The sequence below is a fragment of the Hyla sarda genome, unplaced genomic scaffold (assembly GCF_029499605.1).
Source record: "Hyla sarda isolate aHylSar1 unplaced genomic scaffold, aHylSar1.hap1 scaffold_301, whole genome shotgun sequence".
Classification (NCBI taxonomy): Eukaryota; Metazoa; Chordata; class Amphibia; order Anura; family Hylidae; genus Hyla; species Hyla sarda.
Window position 1 is genome coordinate 180,796 of NW_026609727.1, and position 23,616 is coordinate 204,411.

The window sequence follows — 23,616 nt, forward strand, 5'->3', positions numbered from 1 at the left end:
CCCCGTCACTGCCTCTGTACACTCCTTCTTCTCGGAAATCCGAAGTGTCTTTGAGGAACCTGCCCGAGCCTCTTCTGCTGAGACTGCCCTGTTGAACCTGGTCCAGGGTAATTCTTCCGTTGGCGAGTATGCCGTACAATTCCGTACACTTGCTTCAGAATTGTCCTGGAATAATGAGGCCCTCTGCGCGACCTTCAAAAAAGGCCTATCCAGCAACATTAAAGATGTTCTGGCCGCACGAGAAATTCCTGCTAATCTACATGAACTTATTCACCTAGCCACTCGCATTGACATGCGTTTTTCTGAAAGGCGTCAGGAACTCCGCCAAGATATGGACTCTGTTCGCACGAGGCGTTTCGTCTCCTCGGCTCCTCTCTCCTCTGGTCCCCTGCAATCTGTTCCTGTGCCTCCCGCCGTGGAGGCTATGCAGGTCGACCGGTCTCGCCTGACACCTCAAGAGAGGACACGACGCCGTATGGAGAACCTCTGCCTGTACTGTGCTAGTACCGAACACTTCCTGAGGGATTGTCCTATCCGTCCTCCCCGCCTGGAAAGACGTACGCTGACTCCGCACAAAGGTGAGACAGTCCTTGATGTCTACTCTGCTTCTCCACGTCTTACTGTGCCTGTGCGGATGTCTGCCTCTGCCTTCTCCTTCTCTACAGTGGCCTTCTTGGACTCTGGATCTGCAGGAAATTTTATTTTGGCCTCTCTCGTCAACAGGTTCAACATCCCAGTGACCAGTCTCGCCAGACCCCTCTACATCAATTGTGTAAATAATGAAAGATTGGACTGTACCATACGTTTCCGCACGGAGCCCCTTCTTATGAGCATCGGATCTCATCATGAGAGGATTGAACTTTTGGTCCTCCCCAATTGCACCTCGGAGATTCTCCTTGGACTTCCCTGGCTTCAACTTCATTCCCCAACCCTGGATTGGTCCACTGGGGAGATCAAGAGTTGGGGGTCCTCTTGTTCCAAGAACTCTCTAAAACCGGTTCCCAGTAACCCTTGCCGTAACTCTGTGGTTCCTCCAGTAACCGGTCTCCCTAAGGCCTATATGGACTTCGCGGATGTTTTCTGCAAAAAACAAGCTGAGACTCTACCTCCTCACAGGCCTTATGATTGCCCTATCGACCTCCTCCCGGGTACTACTCCACCCCGGGGCAGAATTTATCCTCTCTCTGCCCCAGAGACTCTTGCCATGTCCGAATACGTCCAGGAGAATCTAAAAAAGGGCTTTATCCGTAAATCCTCCTCTCCTGCCGGAGCCGGATTTTTCTTTGTGTCCAAAAAAGATGGCTCCCTACGTCCTTGCATTGACTACCGCGGTCTTAATAAAATCACGGTTAAGAACCGCTACCCCTTACCCCTCATCTCTGAACTCTTTGATCGCCTCCAAGGTGCCCACATCTTCACTAAATTGGACTTAAGAGGCGCCTATAACCTCATCCGCATCAGAGAGGGGGACGAGTGGAAAACGGCATTTAACACCAGAGATGGACACTTTGAGTATCTGGTCATGCCCTTTGGACTGTGCAATGCCCCTGCCGTCTTCCAAGACTTTGTCAATGAAATTTTTCGTGATCTGTTATACTCCTGTGTTGTGGTATATCTGGACGATATCCTAATTTTTTCTGCCAATCTAGAAGAACACCGCCAGCATGTCCGTATGGTTCTTCAGAGACTTCGTGACAACCAACTCTATGCCAAAATTGAGAAATGTCTGTTTGAATGCCAATCTCTTCCTTTTCTAGGATATTTGGTCTCTGGCCAGGGACTACAGATGGATCCAGACAAACTCTCTGCCGTCTTAAATTGGCCACGCCCCTCCGGACTCCGTGCTATCCAACGCTTTTTGGGGTTCGCCAATTATTACAGGCAATTTATTCCACATTTTTCTACCATTGTGGCTCCTATCGTGGCTTTAACCAAAAAAAATGCTGATCCCAAGTCCTGGCCTCCTCAAGCAGAAGACTCCTTTAAACGACTCAAGTCTGCCTTTTCTTCGGCTCCCGTGCTCTCCAGACCTGACCCTTCCAAACCCTTCCTATTGGAGGTTGATGCCTCCTCAGTAGGAGCTGGAGCTGTTCTTCTACAAAAAAATTCTTCCGGGCATGCTGTCACTTGTGGTTTTTTCTCTAGGACCTTCTCTCCAGCGGAGAGGAACTACTCCATCGGGGATCGAGAGCTTCTAGCCATTAAATTAGCACTTGAGGAATGGAGGCATCTGCTGGAGGGATCAAGATTTCCTGTTATTATCTACACCGACCACAAGAACCTCTCCTACCTCCAGTCGGCCCAACGGCTGAATCCTCGCCAGGCCCGGTGGTCTCTGTTCTTTGCCCGATTTAATTTTGAGATTCACTTTCGTCCTGCCGATAAGAACATTAGGGCCGATGCTCTCTCTCGTTCCTCGGATGCCTCAGAAGTTGATCTCCCTCCGCAACACATCATTCCACCTGACTGCCTGATCTCCACTTCTCCTGCCTCCATCAGGCAGACTCCTCCAGGAAAGACCTTTGTTTCTCCACGCCAACGCCTCGGAATCCTCAAATGGGGTCACTCCTCCCATCTCGCAGGTCATGCGGGCATCAAGAAATCTGTGCAACTCATCTCCCGCTTCTATTGGTGGCCGACTCTGGAGACGGATGTTGGGGACTTTGTGCGAGCCTGCACTATCTGTGCCCGGGATAAGACTCCTCGCCAGAAGCCCGCTGGTTTTCTTCATCCTCTGCCTGTCCCCGAACAGCCTTGGTCTCTGATTGGTATGGATTTTATTACTGATTTACCCCCTTCCCGTGGCAACACCGTTATTTGGGTGGTCGTTGATCGATTCTCCAAAATGGCACATTTCATCCCTCTTCCTGGTCTTCCTTCTGCGCCTCAGTTGGCTAAACAATTTTTTGTACACATTTTTCGTCTTCACGGGTTGCCTACGCAGATCGTCTCGGATAGAGGCGTCCAATTCGTGTCTAAATTCTGGAGGGCTCTCTGTAAACAACTCAAGATTAAATTAAATTTTTCCTCTGCATATCATCCCCAGTCCAATGGACAAGTAGAAAGAATTAACCAGATCCTGGGTGATTATTTGCGACATTTTGTTTCCTCCCGCCAGGATGACTGGGCAGATCTCCTTCCATGGGCCGAATTCTCGTATAACTTCAGGGTCTCTGAATCTTCCTCCAAATCCCCATTTTTCGTGGTGTACGGCCGTCACCCTCTTCCCCCCCTCCCTACCCCCTTGCCCTCTGGTCTGCCCGCTGTGGATGAAATTTCTCGTGACCTTTCCATTATATGGAGAGAGACCCAAAATTCTCTCTTACAGGCTTCTTCACGCATGAAGAGGTTCGCGGATAAGAAAAGAAGAGCTCCCCCCGTTTTTTCCCCTGGAGACAAGGTATGGCTCTCCGCTAAATATGTCCGCTTCCGTGTCCCTAGCTACAAGTTGGGACCACGCTATCTTGGTCCTTTCAAAATTTTGTGTCAAATTAATCCTGTCTCTTATAAACTTCTTCTTCCTCCTTCTCTTCGTATCCCTAATGCCTTTCACGTCTCTCTTCTCAAACCACTCATCCTCAACCGTTTTTCTCCCAAATCTGTTCCTCCCACTCCTGTTTCCGGCTCCTCGGACGTCTTCTCGGTCAAGGAAATTTTGGCTGCCAAAAAGGTCAGAGGGAAAAATTTTTTTTTAGTAGACTGGGAGGGTTGTGGTCCTGAAGAGAGATCCTGGGAACCTGAGGACAACATCCTTGACAAAAGTCTGCTCCTCAGGTTCTCAGGCTCCAAGAAGAGGGGGAGACCCAAGGGGGGGGGTACTGTTACGCCGAGCGCTCCGGGTCCCCGCTCCTCCCCGGAGCGCTCGCTTCACTCCCTCCGCTGCAGCGCTCCGGTCACGTCCTCTGACCCGGGGCGCTGCGATCCTGCTGCCAGCCGGGATGCGATTCGCGATGCGGGTAGCGCCCGCTCGCGATGCGCACCCCGGCTCCCCTACCTGACTCGCTCCCCGTCTGTTCTGTCCCGGCGCGCGCGGCCCCGCTCCCTAGGGCGCGCGCGCGCCGGGTCTCTGCGATTTAAAGGGCCACTGCGCCGCTGATTGGCGCAGTGGTTCCAATTAGGGTTTTCACCTGTGCACTTCCCTATATTACCTCACTTCCCTTGCACTCCCTTGCCGGATCTTGTTGCCTTAGTGCCAGTGAAAGCGTTCCTTGTGTGTTCCTTGCCTGTGTTTCCAGACCTTCTGCCGTTGCCCCTGACTACGATCCTTGCTGCCTGCCCCGACCTTCTGCTACGTCCGACCTTGCTTCTGCCTACTCCCTTGTACCGCGCCTATCTTCAGCAGCCAGAGAGGTGAGCCGTTGCTAGTGGATACGACCTGGTCACTACCGCCGCAGCAAGACCATCCCGCTTTGCGGCGGGCTCTGGTGAAAACCAGTAGTGGCTTAGAACCGGTCCACTAGCACGGTCCACGCCAATCCCTCTCTGGCACAGAGGGTCCACTACCTGCCAGCCGGCATCGTGACAATCACTATACTCCTCCCCCATCTATTATTATATCACTATACTCCTCCTCCATCTATTATTATATCACTATACTCCTCCTCCATCTATTATTATATCACTATACTGCCCCTCCTCCATCTATTATTATATCACTATACTCCTCCCCCATCTATTATTATATCACTATACTCCTCCTCCATCTATTATTATATCACTATACTGCTCCTCCATCTATTATTATATCACTATACTCCTCCTCCTCCATCTATTATTATATCACTATACTGCTCCTCCATCTATTATTATATCACTATACTGCTCCTCCATCTATTATTATATCACTATACTGCTCCTCCTCCATCTATTATTATATCACTATACTGCTCCTCCATCTATTATTATATCACTATACTGCTCCTCCATCTATTATTATATCACTATACTGCTCCTCTTCCATCTATTATTATATCACTATACTGCTCCTCCCCCATCCATTATTATATCACTATACTGCTCCTCCTCCATCTATTATTATATCACTATACTGCTCCTCCTCCATCTATTATTATATCACTATACTGCTCCTCCATCTATTATTATATCACTATACTGCTCCTCCTCCATCTATTATTATATCACTATACTGCTCCTCCTCCATCTATTATTATATCACTATACTGCTCCTCCTCCATCTATTATTATATCACTATACTCCTCCTCCATCTATTATTATATCACTATACTCCTCCTCCTCCATCTATTATTATATCACTATACTCCTCCTCCATCTATTATTATATCACTATACTCCTCCTCCTCCATCTATTATTATATCACTATACTGCTCCTCCTCCATCTATTATTATATCACTATACTGCTCCTCCATCTATTATTATATCACTATACTGCTCCTCCTCCATCTATTATTATATCACTATACTCCTCCTCCTCCATCTATTATTATATCACTATACTGCTCCTCCTCCATCTATTATTATATCACTATACTGCTCCTCCATCTATTATTATATCACTATACTCCTCCTCCATCTATTATTATATCACTATACTCCTCCTCCATCTATTATTATATCACTATACTCCTCCTCCTCCATCTATTATTATATCACTATACTCCTCCTCCTCCATCTATTATTATATCACTATACTGCTCCTCCTCCATCTATTATTATATCACTATACTCCTCCTCCTCCATCTATTATTATATCACTATACTGCTCCTCCTCCATCTATTATTATATCACTATACTCCTCCTCCTCCATCTATTATTATATCACTATACTGCTCCTCCTCCATCTATTATTATATCACTATACTCCTCCTCCTCCATCTCTTATTATATCACTATACTGCTCCTCCTCCATCTATTATTATATCACTATACTCCTCCTCCTCCATCTATTATTATATCACTATACTCCTCCCCCATCTATTATTATATCACTATACTGCTCCTCCTCCATCTATTATTATATCACTATACTCCTCCTCCTCCATCTATTATTATATCACTATACTCCTCCTCCTCCATCTATTATTATATCACTATACTCCTCCCCCATCTATTATTATATCACTATACTGCTCCTCCTCCATCTATTATTATATCACTATACTCCTCCTCCATCTATTATTATATCACTATACTCCTCCTCCTCCATCTATTATTATATCACTATACTGCTCCTCCTCCATCTATTATTATATCACTATACTCCTCCTCCTCCATCTATTATTATATCACTATACTCCTCCTCCCCCATCTATTATTATATCACTATACTGCTCCTCCTCCATCTATTATTATATCACTATACTCCTCCTCCATCTATTATTATATCACTATACTCCTCCTCCCCCATCTATTATTATATCACTATACTGCTCCTCCTCCATCTATTATTATATCACTATACTGCTCCTCCTCCATCTATTATTATATCACTATACTGCTCCTCCTCCATCTATTATTATATCACTATACTCCTCCTCCATCTATTATTATATCACTATACTGCTCCTCCATCTATTATTATATCACTATACTGCTCCTCCATCTATTATTATATCACTATACTCCTCCTTCATCTATTATTATATCACTATACTGCTCCTCCTCCATCTATTATTATATCACTATACTCCTCCCCCATCTATTATTATATCACTATACTGCTCCTCCTCCATCTATTATTATATCACTATACTGCTCCTCCTCCATCTATTATTATATCACTATACTGCTCCTCCTCCATCTATTATTATATCACTATACTGCTCCTCCTCCATCTATTATTATATCACTATACTGCTCCTCCTCCATCTATTATTATATCACTATACTGCTCCTCCATCTATTATTATATCACTATACTGCTCCTCCATCTATTATTATATCACTATACTGCTCCTCCTCCATCTATTATTATATCACTATACTGCTCCTCCATCTATTATTATATCACTATACTGCTCCTCCTCCATCTATTATTATATCACTATACTGCTCCTCCATCTATTATTATATCACTATACTCCTCCTCCATCTATTATTATATCACTATACTGCTCCTCCTCCATCTATTATTATATCACTATACTGCTTCTCCATCTATTATTATATCACTATACTCCTCCTCCATCTATTATTATATCACTATACTGCTCCTCCTCCATCTATTATTATATCACTATACTCCTCCTCCATCTATTATTATATCACTATACTCCTCCTCCATCTATTATTATATCACTATCCTGCTGCTCCATCTTTTATTATATCACTATACTGCTCCTCCTCCATATATTATTATATCACTATACTGCTCCTCCATCTATTATTATATCACTATACTGCTCCTCCTCCATCTATTATTATATCACTATACTCCTCCTCCTCCTCCATCTATTATTATATCACTATACTCCTCCTCCTCCATCTATTATTATATCACTATACTCCTCCTCCATCTATTATTATCACTATACTGCTCCTCCATCTATTATTATATCACTATACTGCTCCTCCTCCATCTATTATTATATCACTATACTGCTCCTCCATCTATTATTATATCACTATACTGCTCCTCCTCCATCTATTATTATATCACTATACTGCTCCTCCTCCATCTATTATTATATCACTATACTGCTCCTCCTCCATCTATTATTATATCACTATACTGCTCCTCCTCCATCTATTATTATATCACTATACTGCTCCTCCTCCATCTATTATTATATCACTATACTGCTCCTCCTCCATCTATTATTATATCACTATACTCCTCCTCCATCTATTATTATATCACTATACTGCTCCTCCTCCATCTATTATTATATCACTATACTCCTCCTCCATCTATTATTATATCACTATACTGCTCCTCCTCCATCTATTATTATATCACTATACTGCTCCTCCTCCATCTATTATTATATCACTATACTCCTCCTCCATCTATTATTATATCACTATACTGCTCCTCCATCTATTATTATATCACTATACTGCTCCTCCATCTATTATTATATCACTATACTCCTCCTCCATCTATTATTATATCACTATACTCCTCCTCCTCCATCTATTATTATATCACTATACTCCTCCTCCATCTATTATTATATCACTATACTGCTCCTCCTCCATCTATTATTATATCACTATACTCCTCCTCCATCTATTATTATATCACTATACTGCTCCTCCATCTATTATTATATCACTATACTGCTCCTCCTCCATCTATTATTATATCACTATACTCCTCCTCCATCTATTATTATATCACTATACTGCTCCTCCATCTATTATTATATCACTATACTGCTCCTCCATCTATTATTATATCACTATACTGCTCCTCCATCTATTATTATATCACTATACTCCTCCTCCATCTATTATTATATCACTATACTCCTCCTCCATCTATTATTATATCACTATACTGCTCCTCCATCTATTATTATATCACTATACTGCTCCTCCATCTATTATTATATCACTATACTGCTCCTCCATCTATTATTATATCACTACACTGCTCCTCCATCTATTATTATATCACTATACTGCTCCTCCATCTATTATTATATCACTATACTGCTCCTCCATCTATTATTATATCACTATACTGCTCCTCCATCTATTATTATATCACTATACTCCTCCTCCATCTATTATTATATCACTATACTCCTCCTCCATCTATTATTATATCACTATACTGCTCCTCCATCTATTATTATATCACTATACTGCTCCTCCATCTATTATTATATCACTATACTCCTCCTCCATCTATTATTATATCACTATACTGCTCCTCCATCTATTATTATATCACTATACTGCTCCTCCTCCATCTATTATTATATCACTATACTGCTCCTCCTCCATCTATTATTATATCACTATACTCCTCCTCCTCCATCTATTATTATATCACTATACTCCTCCTCCATCTATTATTATATCACTATACTCCTCCTCCATCTATTATTATATCACTATACTGCTCCTCCTCCATCTATTATTATATCACTATACTCCTCCTCCATCTATTATTATATCACTATACTGCCCCTCCTCCATCTATTATTATATCACTATACTCCTCCCCCATCTATTATTATATCACTATACTCCTCCTCCATCTATTATTATATCACTATACTCCTCCTCCATCTATTATTATATCACTATACTGCCCTCCTCCATCTATTATTATATCACTATACTCCTCCCCCATCTATATTAATATCACTATACTCCTCCTCCATCTATTATTATATCACTATACTGCTCCTCCATCTATTATTATATCACTATACTCCTCCTCCTCCATCTATTATTATATCACTATACTGCTCCTCCATCTATTATTATATCACTATACTGCTCCTCTTCCATCTATTATTATATCACTATACTGCTCCTCCCCCATCCATTATTATATCACTATACTGCTCCTCCTCCATCTATTATTATAATCACTATACTGCTCCTCCTCCATCTATTATTATATCACTATACTGCCTCCTCCATCTATTATTATATCACTATACTGCTCCTCCTCCATCTATTATTATATCACTATACTGCTCCTCCTCCATCTATTATTATATCACTATACTGCTCCTCCTCCATCTATTATTATATCACTATACTCCTCCTCCATCTATTATTATATCACTATACTCCTCCTCCTCCATCTATTATTATATCACTATACTCCTCCTCCATCTATTATTATATCACTATACTCCTCCTCCTCCATCTATTATTATATCACTATACTGCTCCTCCTCCATCTATTATTATATCACTATACTGCTCCTCCATCTATTATTATATCACTATACTGCTCCTCCTCCATCTATTATTATATCACTATACTCCTCCTCCTCCATCTATTATTATATCACTATACTGCTCCTCCTCCATCTATTATTATATCACTATACTGCTCCTCCATCTATTATTATATCACTATACTCCTCCTCCATCTATTATTATATCACTATACTCCTCCTCCATCTATTATTATATCACTATACTGCTCCTCCTCCATCTATTATTATATCACTATACTCCTCTCCTCCATCTATTATTATATCACTATACTGCTCCTCCTCCATCTATTATTATATCACTATACTCCTCCTCCATCTATTATTATATCACTATACTCCTCCTCCTCCATCTATTATTATATCACTATACTCTCCTCCCATCTATTATTATATCACTATACTCCTCCTCCTCCATCTATTATCTATATCACTATACTGCTCCTCCTCCATCTATTATTATATCACTATACTGCTCCTCCATCTATTATTATATCACTATACTGCTCCTCCTCCATCTATTATTATATCACTATACTCCTCCTCCTCCATCTATTATTATATCACTATACTGCTCCTCCTCCATCTATTATTATATCACTATACTGCTCCTCCATCTATTATTATATCACTATACTCCTCCTCCATCTATTATTATATCACTATACTCCTCCTCCATCTATTATTATATCACTATACTGCTCCTCCTCCATCTATTATTATATCACTATACTCCTCCTCCTCCATCTATTATTATATCACTATACTGCTCCTCCTCCATCTATTATTATATCACTATACTCCTCCTCCTCCATCTATTATATATCATATACTCCTCCCCATCTATTATTATATCACTATACTGCTCCTCCTCCATCTATTATTATATCACTATACTGCTCCTCCTCCATCTATTATTATATCACTATACTCCTCCTCCTCCATCTATTATTATATCACTATACTCCTCCTCCTCCATCTATTATTATATCACTATACTCCTCCCCATCTATTATTATATCACTATACTGCTCCTCCTCCATCTATTATTATATCACTATACTCCTCCTCCTCCATCTATTATTATATCACTATACTCCTCCCCCATCTATTATTATATCACTATACTGCTCCTCCTCCATCTATTATTATATCACTATACTGCTCCTCCTCCATCTATTATTATATCACTATACTCCTCCTCCTCCATCTATTATTATATCACTATACTCCTCCTCCTCCATCTATTATTATATCACTATACTCCTCCCCCATCTATTATTATATCACTATACTGCTCCTCCTCCATCTATTATTATATCACTATACTCCTCCTCCATCTATTATTATATCACTATACTCCTCCTCCTCCATCTATTATTATATCACTATACTCTCCTCTCCATCTATTATTATATCACTATACTCCTCCTCCTCCATCTATTATTATATCACTATACTCCTCCTCCCCATCTATTATTATATCACTATACTGCTCCTCCTCCATCTATTATTATATCACTATACTCCTCCTCCCGATCTATTATTATATCACTATACTCCTCCTCCCCCATCTATTATTATATCACTATACTGCTCCTCCTCCATCTATTATTATATCACTATACTGCTCCTCCTCCATCTATTATTATATCACTATACTGCTCCTCCTCCATCTATTATTATATCACTATACTGCTCCTCCTCCATCTATTATTATATCACTATACTCCTCCTCCATCTATTATTATATCACTATACTGCTCCTCCATCTATTATTATATCACTATACTGCTCCTCCTCCATCTATTATTATATCACTATACTCCTCCTTCATCTATTATTATATCACTATACTGCTCCTCCTCCATCTATTATTATATCACTATACTCCTCCCCCATCTATTATTATATCACTATACTGCTCCTCCTCCATCTATTATTATATCACTATACTGCTCCTCCTCCATCTATTATTATATCACTATACTGCTCCTCCTCCATCTATTATTATACCACTATACTGCCTCCTCCTCCATCTATTATTATATCACTATACTGCTCCTCCTCCATCTATTATTATATCACTATACTGCTCCTCCATCTATTATTATATCACTATACTCCTCCTCCATCTATTATTATATCACTATACTGCTCCTCCATCTATTATTATATCACTATACTGCCCCTCCCTCCATCTATTATTATATCACTATACTGCTCCTCCTCCATCTATTATTATATCACTATACTGCTCCTCCATCTATTATTATATCACTATACTCCTCCTCCATCTATTATTATATCACTATAACTGCTCCTCCATCTATTATTATATCACTATACTGCCCTCCCCTTCCTCCATCTATTATTATATCACTATACTGCTCCTCCATCTATTATTATATCACTATACTGCTCCTCCTCCATCTATTATTATATCACTATACTGCTCCTCCATCTATTATTATATCACTATACTCCTCCTCCATCTATTATTATATCACTATACTGCTCCTCCCCTCCATCTATTATTATATCACTATACTGCTTCTCCATCTATTATTATATCACTATACTCCTCCTCCATCTATTATTATATCACTATACTGCTCCTCCTCCATCTATTATTATATCACTATACTCCTCCTCCATCTATTATTATATCACTATACTGCTCCTCATCTATTATTATATCACTATACTGCTCCTCATCTTATTATTATATCACTATCCTGCTGCTCCATCTTTTATTATATCACTATACTGCTCCTCCTCCATATATTATATACTGCTCCTCCATCTATTATTATATCACTATACTGCTCCTCCTCCATCTATTATTATATCACTATACTCCTCCTCCTCCTCCATCTATTATTATATCACTATACTGCTCCTCCATCTATTATTATATCACTATACTCCTCCTCCATCTATTATTATATCACTATACTGCTCCTCCTCCATCTATTATTATATCACTATACTCCTCCTCCATCTATTATTATATCACTATACTGCTCCTCCATCTATTATTATATCACTATACTGCCCCTCCTCCATCTATTATTATATCACTATACTGCTCCTCCATCTATTATTATATCACTATACTGCTCCTCCATCTATTATTATACCACTATACTGCTCCTCCATCTATTATTATATCACTATACTCCTCCTCCATCTATTATTATATCACTATACTGCTCCTCCATCTATTATTATATCACTATACTCCTCCTCCATCTATTATTATATCACTATACTGCTCCTCCATCTATTATTATATCACTATACTCCTCCTCCATCTATTATTATATCACTATACTCCTCCTCCATCTATTATTATATCACTATACTCCTCCTCCATCTATTATTATATCACTATACTCCTCCTCCATCTATTATTATATCACTATACTCCTCCTCCTCCATCTATTATTATATCACTATACTCCTCCTCCATCTATTATTATATCACTATACTGCTCCTCCATCTATTATTATATCACTATACTGCTCCTCCTCCATCTATTATTATATCACTATACTGCTCCTCCATCTATTATTATATCACTATACTGCTCCTCCTCCATCTATTATTATATCACTATACTCCTCCTCCTCCATCTATTATTATATCACTATACTGCTCCTCCTCCATCTATTATTATATCACTATACTGCTCCTCCTCCATCTATTATTATATCACTATACTGCCCCTCCTCCATCTATTATTATATCACTATACTGCCCCTCCTCCATCTATTATTATATCACTATACTGCTCCTCCTCCATCTATTATTATATCACTATACTGCTCCTCCATCTATTATTATATCACTATACTCCTCCTCCATCTATTATTATATCACTATACTGCTCCTCCATCTATTATTATATCACTATACTCCTCCTCCATCTATTATTATATCACTATACTGCTCCTCCTCCATCTATTATTATATCACTATTCTGCTCCTCCATCTATTATTATATCACTATACTGCTCCTCCATTATATTATTATATCACTATACTCCTCCTCCATCTATTATTATATCACTATTCTGCTCCTCCATCTATTATTATATCACTATACTGCTCCTCCATCTATTATTATATCACTATACTCCTCCTCCATCTATTATTATATCACTATACTCCTCCTCCATCTATTATTATATCACTATACTGCTCCTCCTCCATCTATTATTATATCACTATACTGCTCCTCCTCCATCTATTATTATATCACTATACTGCTCCTCCTCCATCTATTATTATATCACTATACTGCTCCTCCTCCATCTATTATTATATCACTATACTGCTCCTCCTCCATCTATTATTATATCACTATACTGCTCCTCCATCTATTATTATATCACTATACTCCTCCTCCTCCATTATTATATCACTATACTCCTCCTCCATCTATTATTATATCACTATACTGCTCCTCCTCCATCTATTATTATATCACTATACTGCTCCTCCTCCATCTATTATTATATCACTATACTGCTCCTCCATCTATTATTATATCACTATACTGCTCCTCCATCTATTATTATATCACTATACTGCTCCTCCTCCATCTATTATTATATCACTATACTCCTTCTCCATCTATTATTATATCACTATACTCCTCCTCCATCTATTATTATATCACTATACTCCTCCTCCATCTATTATTATATCACTATACTCCTCCTCCATCTATTATTATATCACTATACTCCTCCTCCATCTATTATTATATCACTATACTGCTCCTCCATCTATTATTATATCACTATACTGCTCCTCCTCCATCTATTATTATATCACTATACTGCTCCTCCTCCATCTATTATTATATCACTATACTGCTCCTCCTCCATCTATTATTATATCACTATACTGCTCCTCCTCCATCTATTATTATATCACTATACTGCTCCTCCATCTATTATTATATCACTATACTGCTCCTCCATCTATTATTATATCACTATACTGCTCCTCCATCTATTATTATATCACTATACTGCTCCTCCATCTATTATTATATCACTATACTGCTCCTCCATCTATTATTATATCACTATACTCCTCCTCCATCTATTATTATATCACTATACTGCTCCTCCTCCATCTATTATTATATCACTATACTCCTCCTCCATCTATTATTATATCACTATACTCCTCCTCCATCTATTATTATATCACTATACTGCTCCTCCTCCATCTATTATTATATCACTATACTGCTCCTCCTCCATCTATTATTATATCACTATACTGCTCCTCCTCCATCTATTATTATATCACTATACTGCTCCTCCTCCATATATTATTATATCACTATACTGCTCCTCCTCCATTATTATATCACCATACTGCCCCTCTTCCATCTATTATTATATCACTATACTCCTCCTCCTCCATTATTATATCACTATACTGCTCCTCCATCTATTATTATATCACTATACTCCTCCTCCTCCATTATTATATCACTATACTCCTCCTCCATCTATTATTATATCACTATACTGCTCCTCCTCCATCTATTATTATATCACTATACTGCTCCTCCATCTATTATTATATCACTATACTGCTCCTCCTCCATCTATTATTATATCACTATACTCCTCCTCCATCTATTATTATATCACTATACTGCTCCTCCATCTATTATTATATCACTATACTCCTCCTCCATCTATTATTATATCACTATACTGCTCCTCCTCCATCTATTATTATATCACTATACTCCTCCTCCATCTATTATTATATCACTATACTGCTCCTCCTCCATCTATTATTATATCACTATACTGCTCCTCCTCCATCTATTATTATATCACTATACTGCTCCTCCTCCATCTATTATTATATCACTATACTGCTCCTCCATCTATTATTATATCACTATACTGCTCCTCCATCTATTATTATATCACTATACTGCCCCTCCTCCATCTATTATTATATCACTATACTGCTCCTCCATCTATTATTATATCACTATACTGCCCCTCCTCCATCTATTATTATATCACTATACTGCTCCTCCTCCATCTATTATTATATCACTATACTGCTCCTCCATCTATTATTATATCACTATACTCCTCCTCCATCTATTATTATATCACTATACTCCTCCTCCATCTATTATTATATCACTATACTGCTCCTCCATCTATTATTATATCACTATACTCCTCCTCCATCTATTATTATATCACTATACTCCTCCTCCATCTATTATTATATCACTATACTCCTCCTCCATCTATTATTATATCACTATACTGCTCCTCCATCTATTATTATATCACTATACTCCTCCTCCTCCATCTATTATTATATCACTATACTGCTCCTCCATCTATTATTATATCACTATACTCCTCCTCCATCTATTATTATATCACTATACTGCTCCTCCATCTATTATTATATCACTATACTGCCCCTCCTCCATCTATTATTATATCACTATACTGCTCCTCCATCTATTATTATATCACTATACTGCCCCTCCTCCATCTATTATTATATCACTATACTGCTCCTCCTCCATCTATTATTATATCACTATACTGCTCCTCCTCCATCTATTATTATATCACTATACTGCTCCTCCATCTATTATTATATCACTATACTGCTCCTCCTCCATCTATTATTATATCACTATACTGCTCCTCCATCTATTATTATATCACTATACTCCTCCTCCATCTATTATTATATCACTATACTCCTCCTCCATCTATTATTATATCACTATACTCCTCCTCCATCTATTATTATATCACTATACTGCTCCTCCATCTATTATTATATCACTATACTCCTCCTCCATCTATTATTATATCACTATACTCCTCCTCCATCTATTATTATATCACTATACTGCTCCTCCATCTATTATTATATCACTATACTCCTCCTCCATCTATTATTATATCACTATACTGCCCCTCCTCCATCTATTATTATATCACTATACTGCTCCTCCATCTATTATTATATCACTATACTGCCCCTCCTCCATCTATTATTATATCACTATACTGCTCCTCCTCCATCTATTATTATATCACTATACTGCTCCTCCATCTATTATTATATCACTATACTGCTCCTCCATCTATTATTATATCACTATACTGCTCCTCCCCCATCTATTATTATATCACTATACTGCTCCTCCATCTATTATTATATCACTATACTGCTCCTCCATCTATTATTATATCACTATACTGCTCCTCCATCTATTATTATATCACTATACTGCTCCTCCATCTATTATTATATCACTATACTGCTCCTCCATCTATTATTATATCACTATACTGCTCCTCCATCTATTATTATATCACTATACTGCTCCTCCATCTATTATTATATCACTATACTGCTCCTCCATCTATTATTATATCACTATACTGCTCCTCCTCCATCTATTATTATATCACTATACTGCTGCTCCTCCATCTATTATTATATCACTATACTGCTCCTCCATCTATTATTATATCACTATACTGCTCCTCCATCTATTATTATATCACTATACTGCTCCTCCATCTATTATTATATCACTATACTCCTCCTCCATCTATTATTATATCACTATACTGCTCCTCCATTTATTATTATATCACTATACTGCTCCTCCATCTATTATTATATCACTATACTGCTCCTCCATCTATTATTATATCACTATACTGCTCCTCCATCTATTATTATATCACTATACTGCTCCTCCATCTATTATTATATCACTATACTGCTCCTCCATTTATTATTATATCACTATACTGCTCCTCCATCTATTATTATATCACTATACTCCTCCTCCATCTATTATTATATCACTATACTCCTCCTCCATCTATTATTATATCACTATACTGCTCCTCCTCCATCTATTATTATATCACTATACTCCTCCTCCATCTATTATTATATCACTATACTCCTCCTCCATCTATTATTATATCACTATACTGCTCCTCCATCTATTATTATATCACTATACTGCTCCTCCATTTATTATTATATCACTATACTCCTCCTCCATCTATTATATCACTATACTGCTCCTCCATCTATTATTATATCACTATACTCCTCCTCCATCTATTATTATATCACTATACTGCTCCTCCTCCATCTATTATTATATCACTATACTCCTCCTCCATCTATTATTATATCACTATACTCCTCCTCCATCTATTATTATATCACTATACTCCTCCTCCTCCATCTATTATTATATCACTATACTGCTCCTCCGCCATCTATTATTATATCACTATACTGCTCCTCCATCTATTATTATATCACTATACTCCTCCTCCATCTATTATTATATCACTATACTGCTCCTCCATCTATTATTATATCACTATACTGCTCCTCCGCCATCTATTATTATATCACTATACTGCTCCTCCATCTATTATTATATCACTATACTCCTCCTCCATCTATTATTATATCACTATACTGCTCCTCCTCCATCTATTATTATATCACTATACTGCCCCTCCTCCATCTATTATTATATCACTATACTGCTCCTCCTCCATCTATTATATCACTTTGCTGCTTCTCCATCTATTATTATATCACTATACTGTCCCTCCCCATCTCTTATATCACTATACACCTCCTCCATCTATCATATCACCATCTATTATTATATAGGAGATTTGTAGTTGGCTGATTCTTTCACCAGTGCAGAAGGTGTTTACACCCATTATACAGAACAACACAGGCCATTTATTCTGAGAATGAATGAGGTCCAAGCTCATGTCAGAACTACAGGTGGAATTCTCTATAGTTCCTTGATGTTTTGTGTTACATACTAGTCTTGCCCATATTAATGGGGAGTACATGTCTCAAACAATCTCTCTCGTCTTTGCAGCTCCCAACGAGGAGGATGCCAAGCCACTTGGCTCTCCTGTCCTGTCTCTTGAACAAACAGCCGTGATCCAAGAAATGGTGAATCACAATGTCCTTCCAGATCCGATTTCCATCCCTACCACTGAACTACCTGCATTATCAGACAACCAGACTGTGGAGGATGTCCTCATCGAGCAGGAGACCATCGATGACTTGCAGAAAGAAAGTTCAGAGCGGGAGTCTATCACTCAGGAGGAAGAGAGTGTGGAGATGCTTGATGACCTCAGGAGTACATCTGATGAGACTCCCGAGGGGTCACCCAAAAAGAAACCCATGAAAATCCTTAAACCTAAAGGAGATGTTAATGGAGATTTAGCAGAGGCTTTCATGTTCCCATGCCAGCATTGTGAGAGGAAATTCACAACAAAACAAGGGCTAGAGCGACACATGCATATTCATGTCTCTACAGTAAATCATGCATTCAAGTGTCGATACTGTGGTAAAGCATTCGGAACGCAGATTAACCGGAGAAGACATGAAAGACGTCATGAGTCCGGCCCGAAAAGGAAGTCTTTAGTGTTGACTACTTCTGGTGAATTTGGTCATGCTCACAAACACATAATAGATTCTCTCAATGCAACTGATGAATACAGCAGTTCTCGAATACAAAGTAGAATGACTGATTCTGATAGGGAGACTTCACATTCTGTACTCTCCGAAGAAAACAGCGAGTCAAGCAGAGAATTGCACCCTTGCAAATATTGTAAGAAAGTCTTTGGAACCCATACAAACATGCGCCGGCACCAACGCAGAGTTCACGAACGTCATCTTATACCAAAAGGAGTCAGACGAAAAGGGCACCTGCTCGAAGATCCACAACTGAAACCTGAACAGATGTCCCCAGTAGAGAACATATACATAGCTAACACAGAAATCGAGGAAGATGGAGAAGCAGACGATGTGTATATTATGGATATCTCCAACAATATATCTGAGAATCTGACCTACTTTATTGATGGTAAATTGCCAACGTGCACAAGTAGCACATGTGATGTGATTGAGGTAGAGACCAACACTGCAGAGGTCCTTGGAATTAACTGCTTACTTTCCCCTATCAAGGTTGAAGTTTCTCAAACTGTAAGACCTCTCCAACCTTCCCCCGATAATCCTAATCCACTCAGTGACTCTTCTGGCAGTGGAATCTTGGAGCCTAAGAAGAGACGAACAATCAGCCCTCCTTTACTGTCGAAAATTAAAACTGAAGTGGAGCTTGAGCCTGTTACACCTTCTTGCTCCTTAACAATTCCTCTTAGTGTTTCTGTCGGTGATAATTTGCCCTTTACAAAGGAGAAAAATGTTTACTTATCTTCTAAACTGAAGCAGCTACTTCAAATGCAGGAAAGCAATAAGTCTCAGATTAGTCCATCATTACTCTCCGAAATTCCAAAGTTGAGCCCGGCCATGTCTTCCTTGCCAGCTAATTCCAACAGATTTAAAAGACGTACCAGCTCTCCTCCAAGTTCACCACAACTCAGCCCAGCTCCTAAAGAAGGAAAATCTTCTTGGAATGAAGGACTTGGCCCAAAAATACCAAAGTTAGAAAGTCAAAGCAGCTCACCTGTCTGGAGTTTATCTGGTAGAGAAGAAAGAGATAACCTGAGCCCATGTGAAGATCTAAAGATCAATAAGGACTGGGCTGCCAGTGCATCTTTTGCCAGTGCTTGTAACCAGCAACCCTTGGACTTATCCAGTGGAGTAAAAGTGAAATGTGAAAGCAAGTGTCGATCACAGGTTCCTTGGGAGTCTGTACTTGATCTTAGCATAAATAGGAAGTCACTGTCTGACAGTGAAGCAAAGGAATATAAAGGGAATACAATTGGTGTAAAGAAGAAGAAGCCTACAACGTGTATGTTAAAAAAGGTCCTGCTAAATGAATACGATGGGTTAGAGGCTTCGGAGGAATGTGTTTCGCAGCCAGATACTATTGCGCTTCCCTGCAGAACAGATGAGCTCAGACCTTTAGGAGAACATAGTGCTGGCTCAAGTGAAGATGTTCCTATTCCTTTAGAAGCTGCTTCTGCTTTTCTTGAAAGCACATGTATAGCAGAATGCGAGTCACCACCTATACTAACACCTTCTGAAGCTCCTTCACCTAACCCATGTCCTCCATTTTTAACAGATGCTACATTGCCACCACCTCTTCTTACAACTATTGCTCCTTCACTCCCAGATTCTTCATGCAGTGTACCTCCTACTCCATCTTGTGCTTCACCCCTTTCTGCGAGTACACAATCCCCACTTCCAGTTCTCTCCCGCACAGTGTCTCCTTCTCCTTCCCTTACTACTGATGACCCTTCTGGGTGCGCTTCCCCTGGCCCACCTACCCTTTCCTCTTCATCGTCTTCTTCTACCACTTCATCATCATCATCATCATCTGCATCATCATGTTCATCTCCTCCACCTTTGTCTGTAGTTTCTTCAGTTTTATCTCCGTCTTTAAATTCAGAATCCTCTGCACCTATATTTAAGCAAGAGAAGCATCATGAGGAAGCACCAACCGAAGACTCTTTGCAGAGGAGTCAAAATGACTCAATTTGTGAAAGTTTTAGTAAGTCCTTTGTGTGCAATGTTTGTGACTCTCCATTTGTATCTATTAAAGACCTTGCCAAGCATCTTGTTGTGCATGCCGAGGAATGGCCTTTCAAATGTGAATTCTGTGTGCAACTTTTTAAAGACGTATCGTATCTCTCAGAACATCGTTCGATGCTACATGGGGTGGGGAAGATTTTTGTATGCTCTATATGCAAAAAGGAGTTTGCTTTTCTTTGTAACTTGCAGCAGCATCAGCAGGACCTGCATGCAGATAAAGAGTACAGTCATAGGGAGTTGGAAAGTGGGACGCTTAGGCCACAGAACTTCACAGACCCCAACAGAGCAAATTTAATCCACAGTCAAAGGATGGATGATGACCCCATGACGCCATCTCCAGAGGATGATGGGGATTTAAATGATTCTTCTGAAGAACTGTATACAACAATAAAAATTATGGCTGCTGGAGAAAAATGTAAAGATCCAGATGTGCGCATGGGACTCAATCAGCACTACCCAAGCTTTAAGCCACCACCTTTTCAATACCACAACAAAAATCCCCTGGCTCTTGGAGCAACTGCAACAAATTTTACTACCCATAATATTCCACAAACTTTCACTACTGCTATACGTTGCACTAAATGTGGGAAGGGTGTTGACAATATGCCTGAATTACACAAGCATATATTGGTGTGTGCTTCTGCCAGTGACAAAAAAAGGTACACTCCGAAAAAAAATCCAATCCCCTTGAAACAGACTGTGCAGCATAAGAATGGAGTAGGGGTGGTAGTTTTGGAAGCTGCAGATAAGAATTCATTTAGACGAATGGGTCAGCCGAAAAAACTTAATTTTACTATTGAACTTGGCAAAATGTCTTCAGGAAAGCTCAAATTGGGTGCAATAAAAAGAAAAAACCAGCTAGTGCAAAAGGCAATTTTACAAAAGAACAAGAAGGCAAGGCACAGATCTATCGACCCGGTGCCTCATTTTTGCCCCTATTGCAATCGAGAGTTTACTTATATCAAAAGCTTGAACAAGCATGCCTCCTTTAGTTGTCCCAAAAAGCCAGCTTCTCCACCCACCAAAAAAGCAAGCCCCAAACCATCAAAGAAGCCATTGTCTGTCAAGAAAAAAAAAAACACCATCACTCGGAGAACAGCAGATGCTGAGATACAGATGCAAAACACAGAGTTAAATTTGGGTAAAACTAGAGCAAGGAGCTTGGCACCTGCTCCTGTTCTGCCACCAGCAGTGCCCATCAAAGCCAAGCAGAACGTAAAATCTGCTCCTCCTGTGAAGTCAAAGAAGCAGGGTATACCTATGGTAAGGAACTCGAGCCCTTTGAGACTACCCAAGGGCCAAATGGGTAACGAGGGGAAAAAATCTAAGAAAGCCACACTCCAAGTTCTGCACCAGCCATTTGGAAAAACACATAGGAAACTCCACATGCGGATGCAGAAGAACAAGTTGCCAAATAAGCATTTAGCCAAGAAGAAAAAAAAGGACAAGTTTAGTACAAAGTTCAGAGATAGAGTTAGTGGACCCCGAACTAGAAGCTCTGCAGACTACTCCAATAAGAGGGAAGATGGACGGCAAGAATCCAGATAAAAGTAAGTCAACTTGTTAAATGCATGTATACATATGCATACTGTGTGTCTGTATGTATCGTATATACTCGAGTATAAGCCGACCCGAATATAAGCCGAGGCCCCTAATTTCACCCCAAAATCCCAGGAAAAGTTATTGACTCGAGTATAAGCCTAGGGTGGGAAATACATCATCCCCTCCTTTCATCATCCAGACCCCCTTCATCATCACCGCCTGTCATCATCCCCCCTTTCATCCTCACCGCCTGTCATCATCCCACACCCCCCCTTCATCATCCCCTTGTCATCATCCCCTTGTCATCATCCCACACACCCCCCCTTCATCATCCCCTTGTCATCATCCCACACCCCCCTTCATCATCCCCTTGTCATCATCCCCACCCCCTTCATCATCCCCTTGTCATCATCCCCACCCCCCTTCATCATCCTCTTGTCATCATCCTCTTGTCATAATCCCACCCCCCCTCTTCATCATCTCCTTGTCATCATCACCACATGTCATCATCATCACCGCTTGTCAATGTCTGATACAGTAGTCTTCAACCTGCGGACCTCCAGATGTTTCAAAACTACAACTCCCAGCAAGCC

General features: G+C 39.5%; 1 protein-coding gene across 1 annotated transcript in view; it reads left to right on the plus strand.

The window, feature by feature from the left end:
* The window catches only part of PRDM2 (PR/SET domain 2), a 169,026-nt gene extending 145,997 nt beyond the window's left edge, over positions 1-23,029 (plus strand). Inside the window, exon 7 of the mRNA XM_056553416.1 lies at positions 18,855-23,029. Within this exon, the coding sequence (XP_056409391.1) occupies positions 18,855-23,029 (4,175 nt within the window). The remainder of the gene's footprint in view (positions 1-18,854) is intronic.
* Positions 23,030-23,616: the final 587 nt, after the last annotated feature.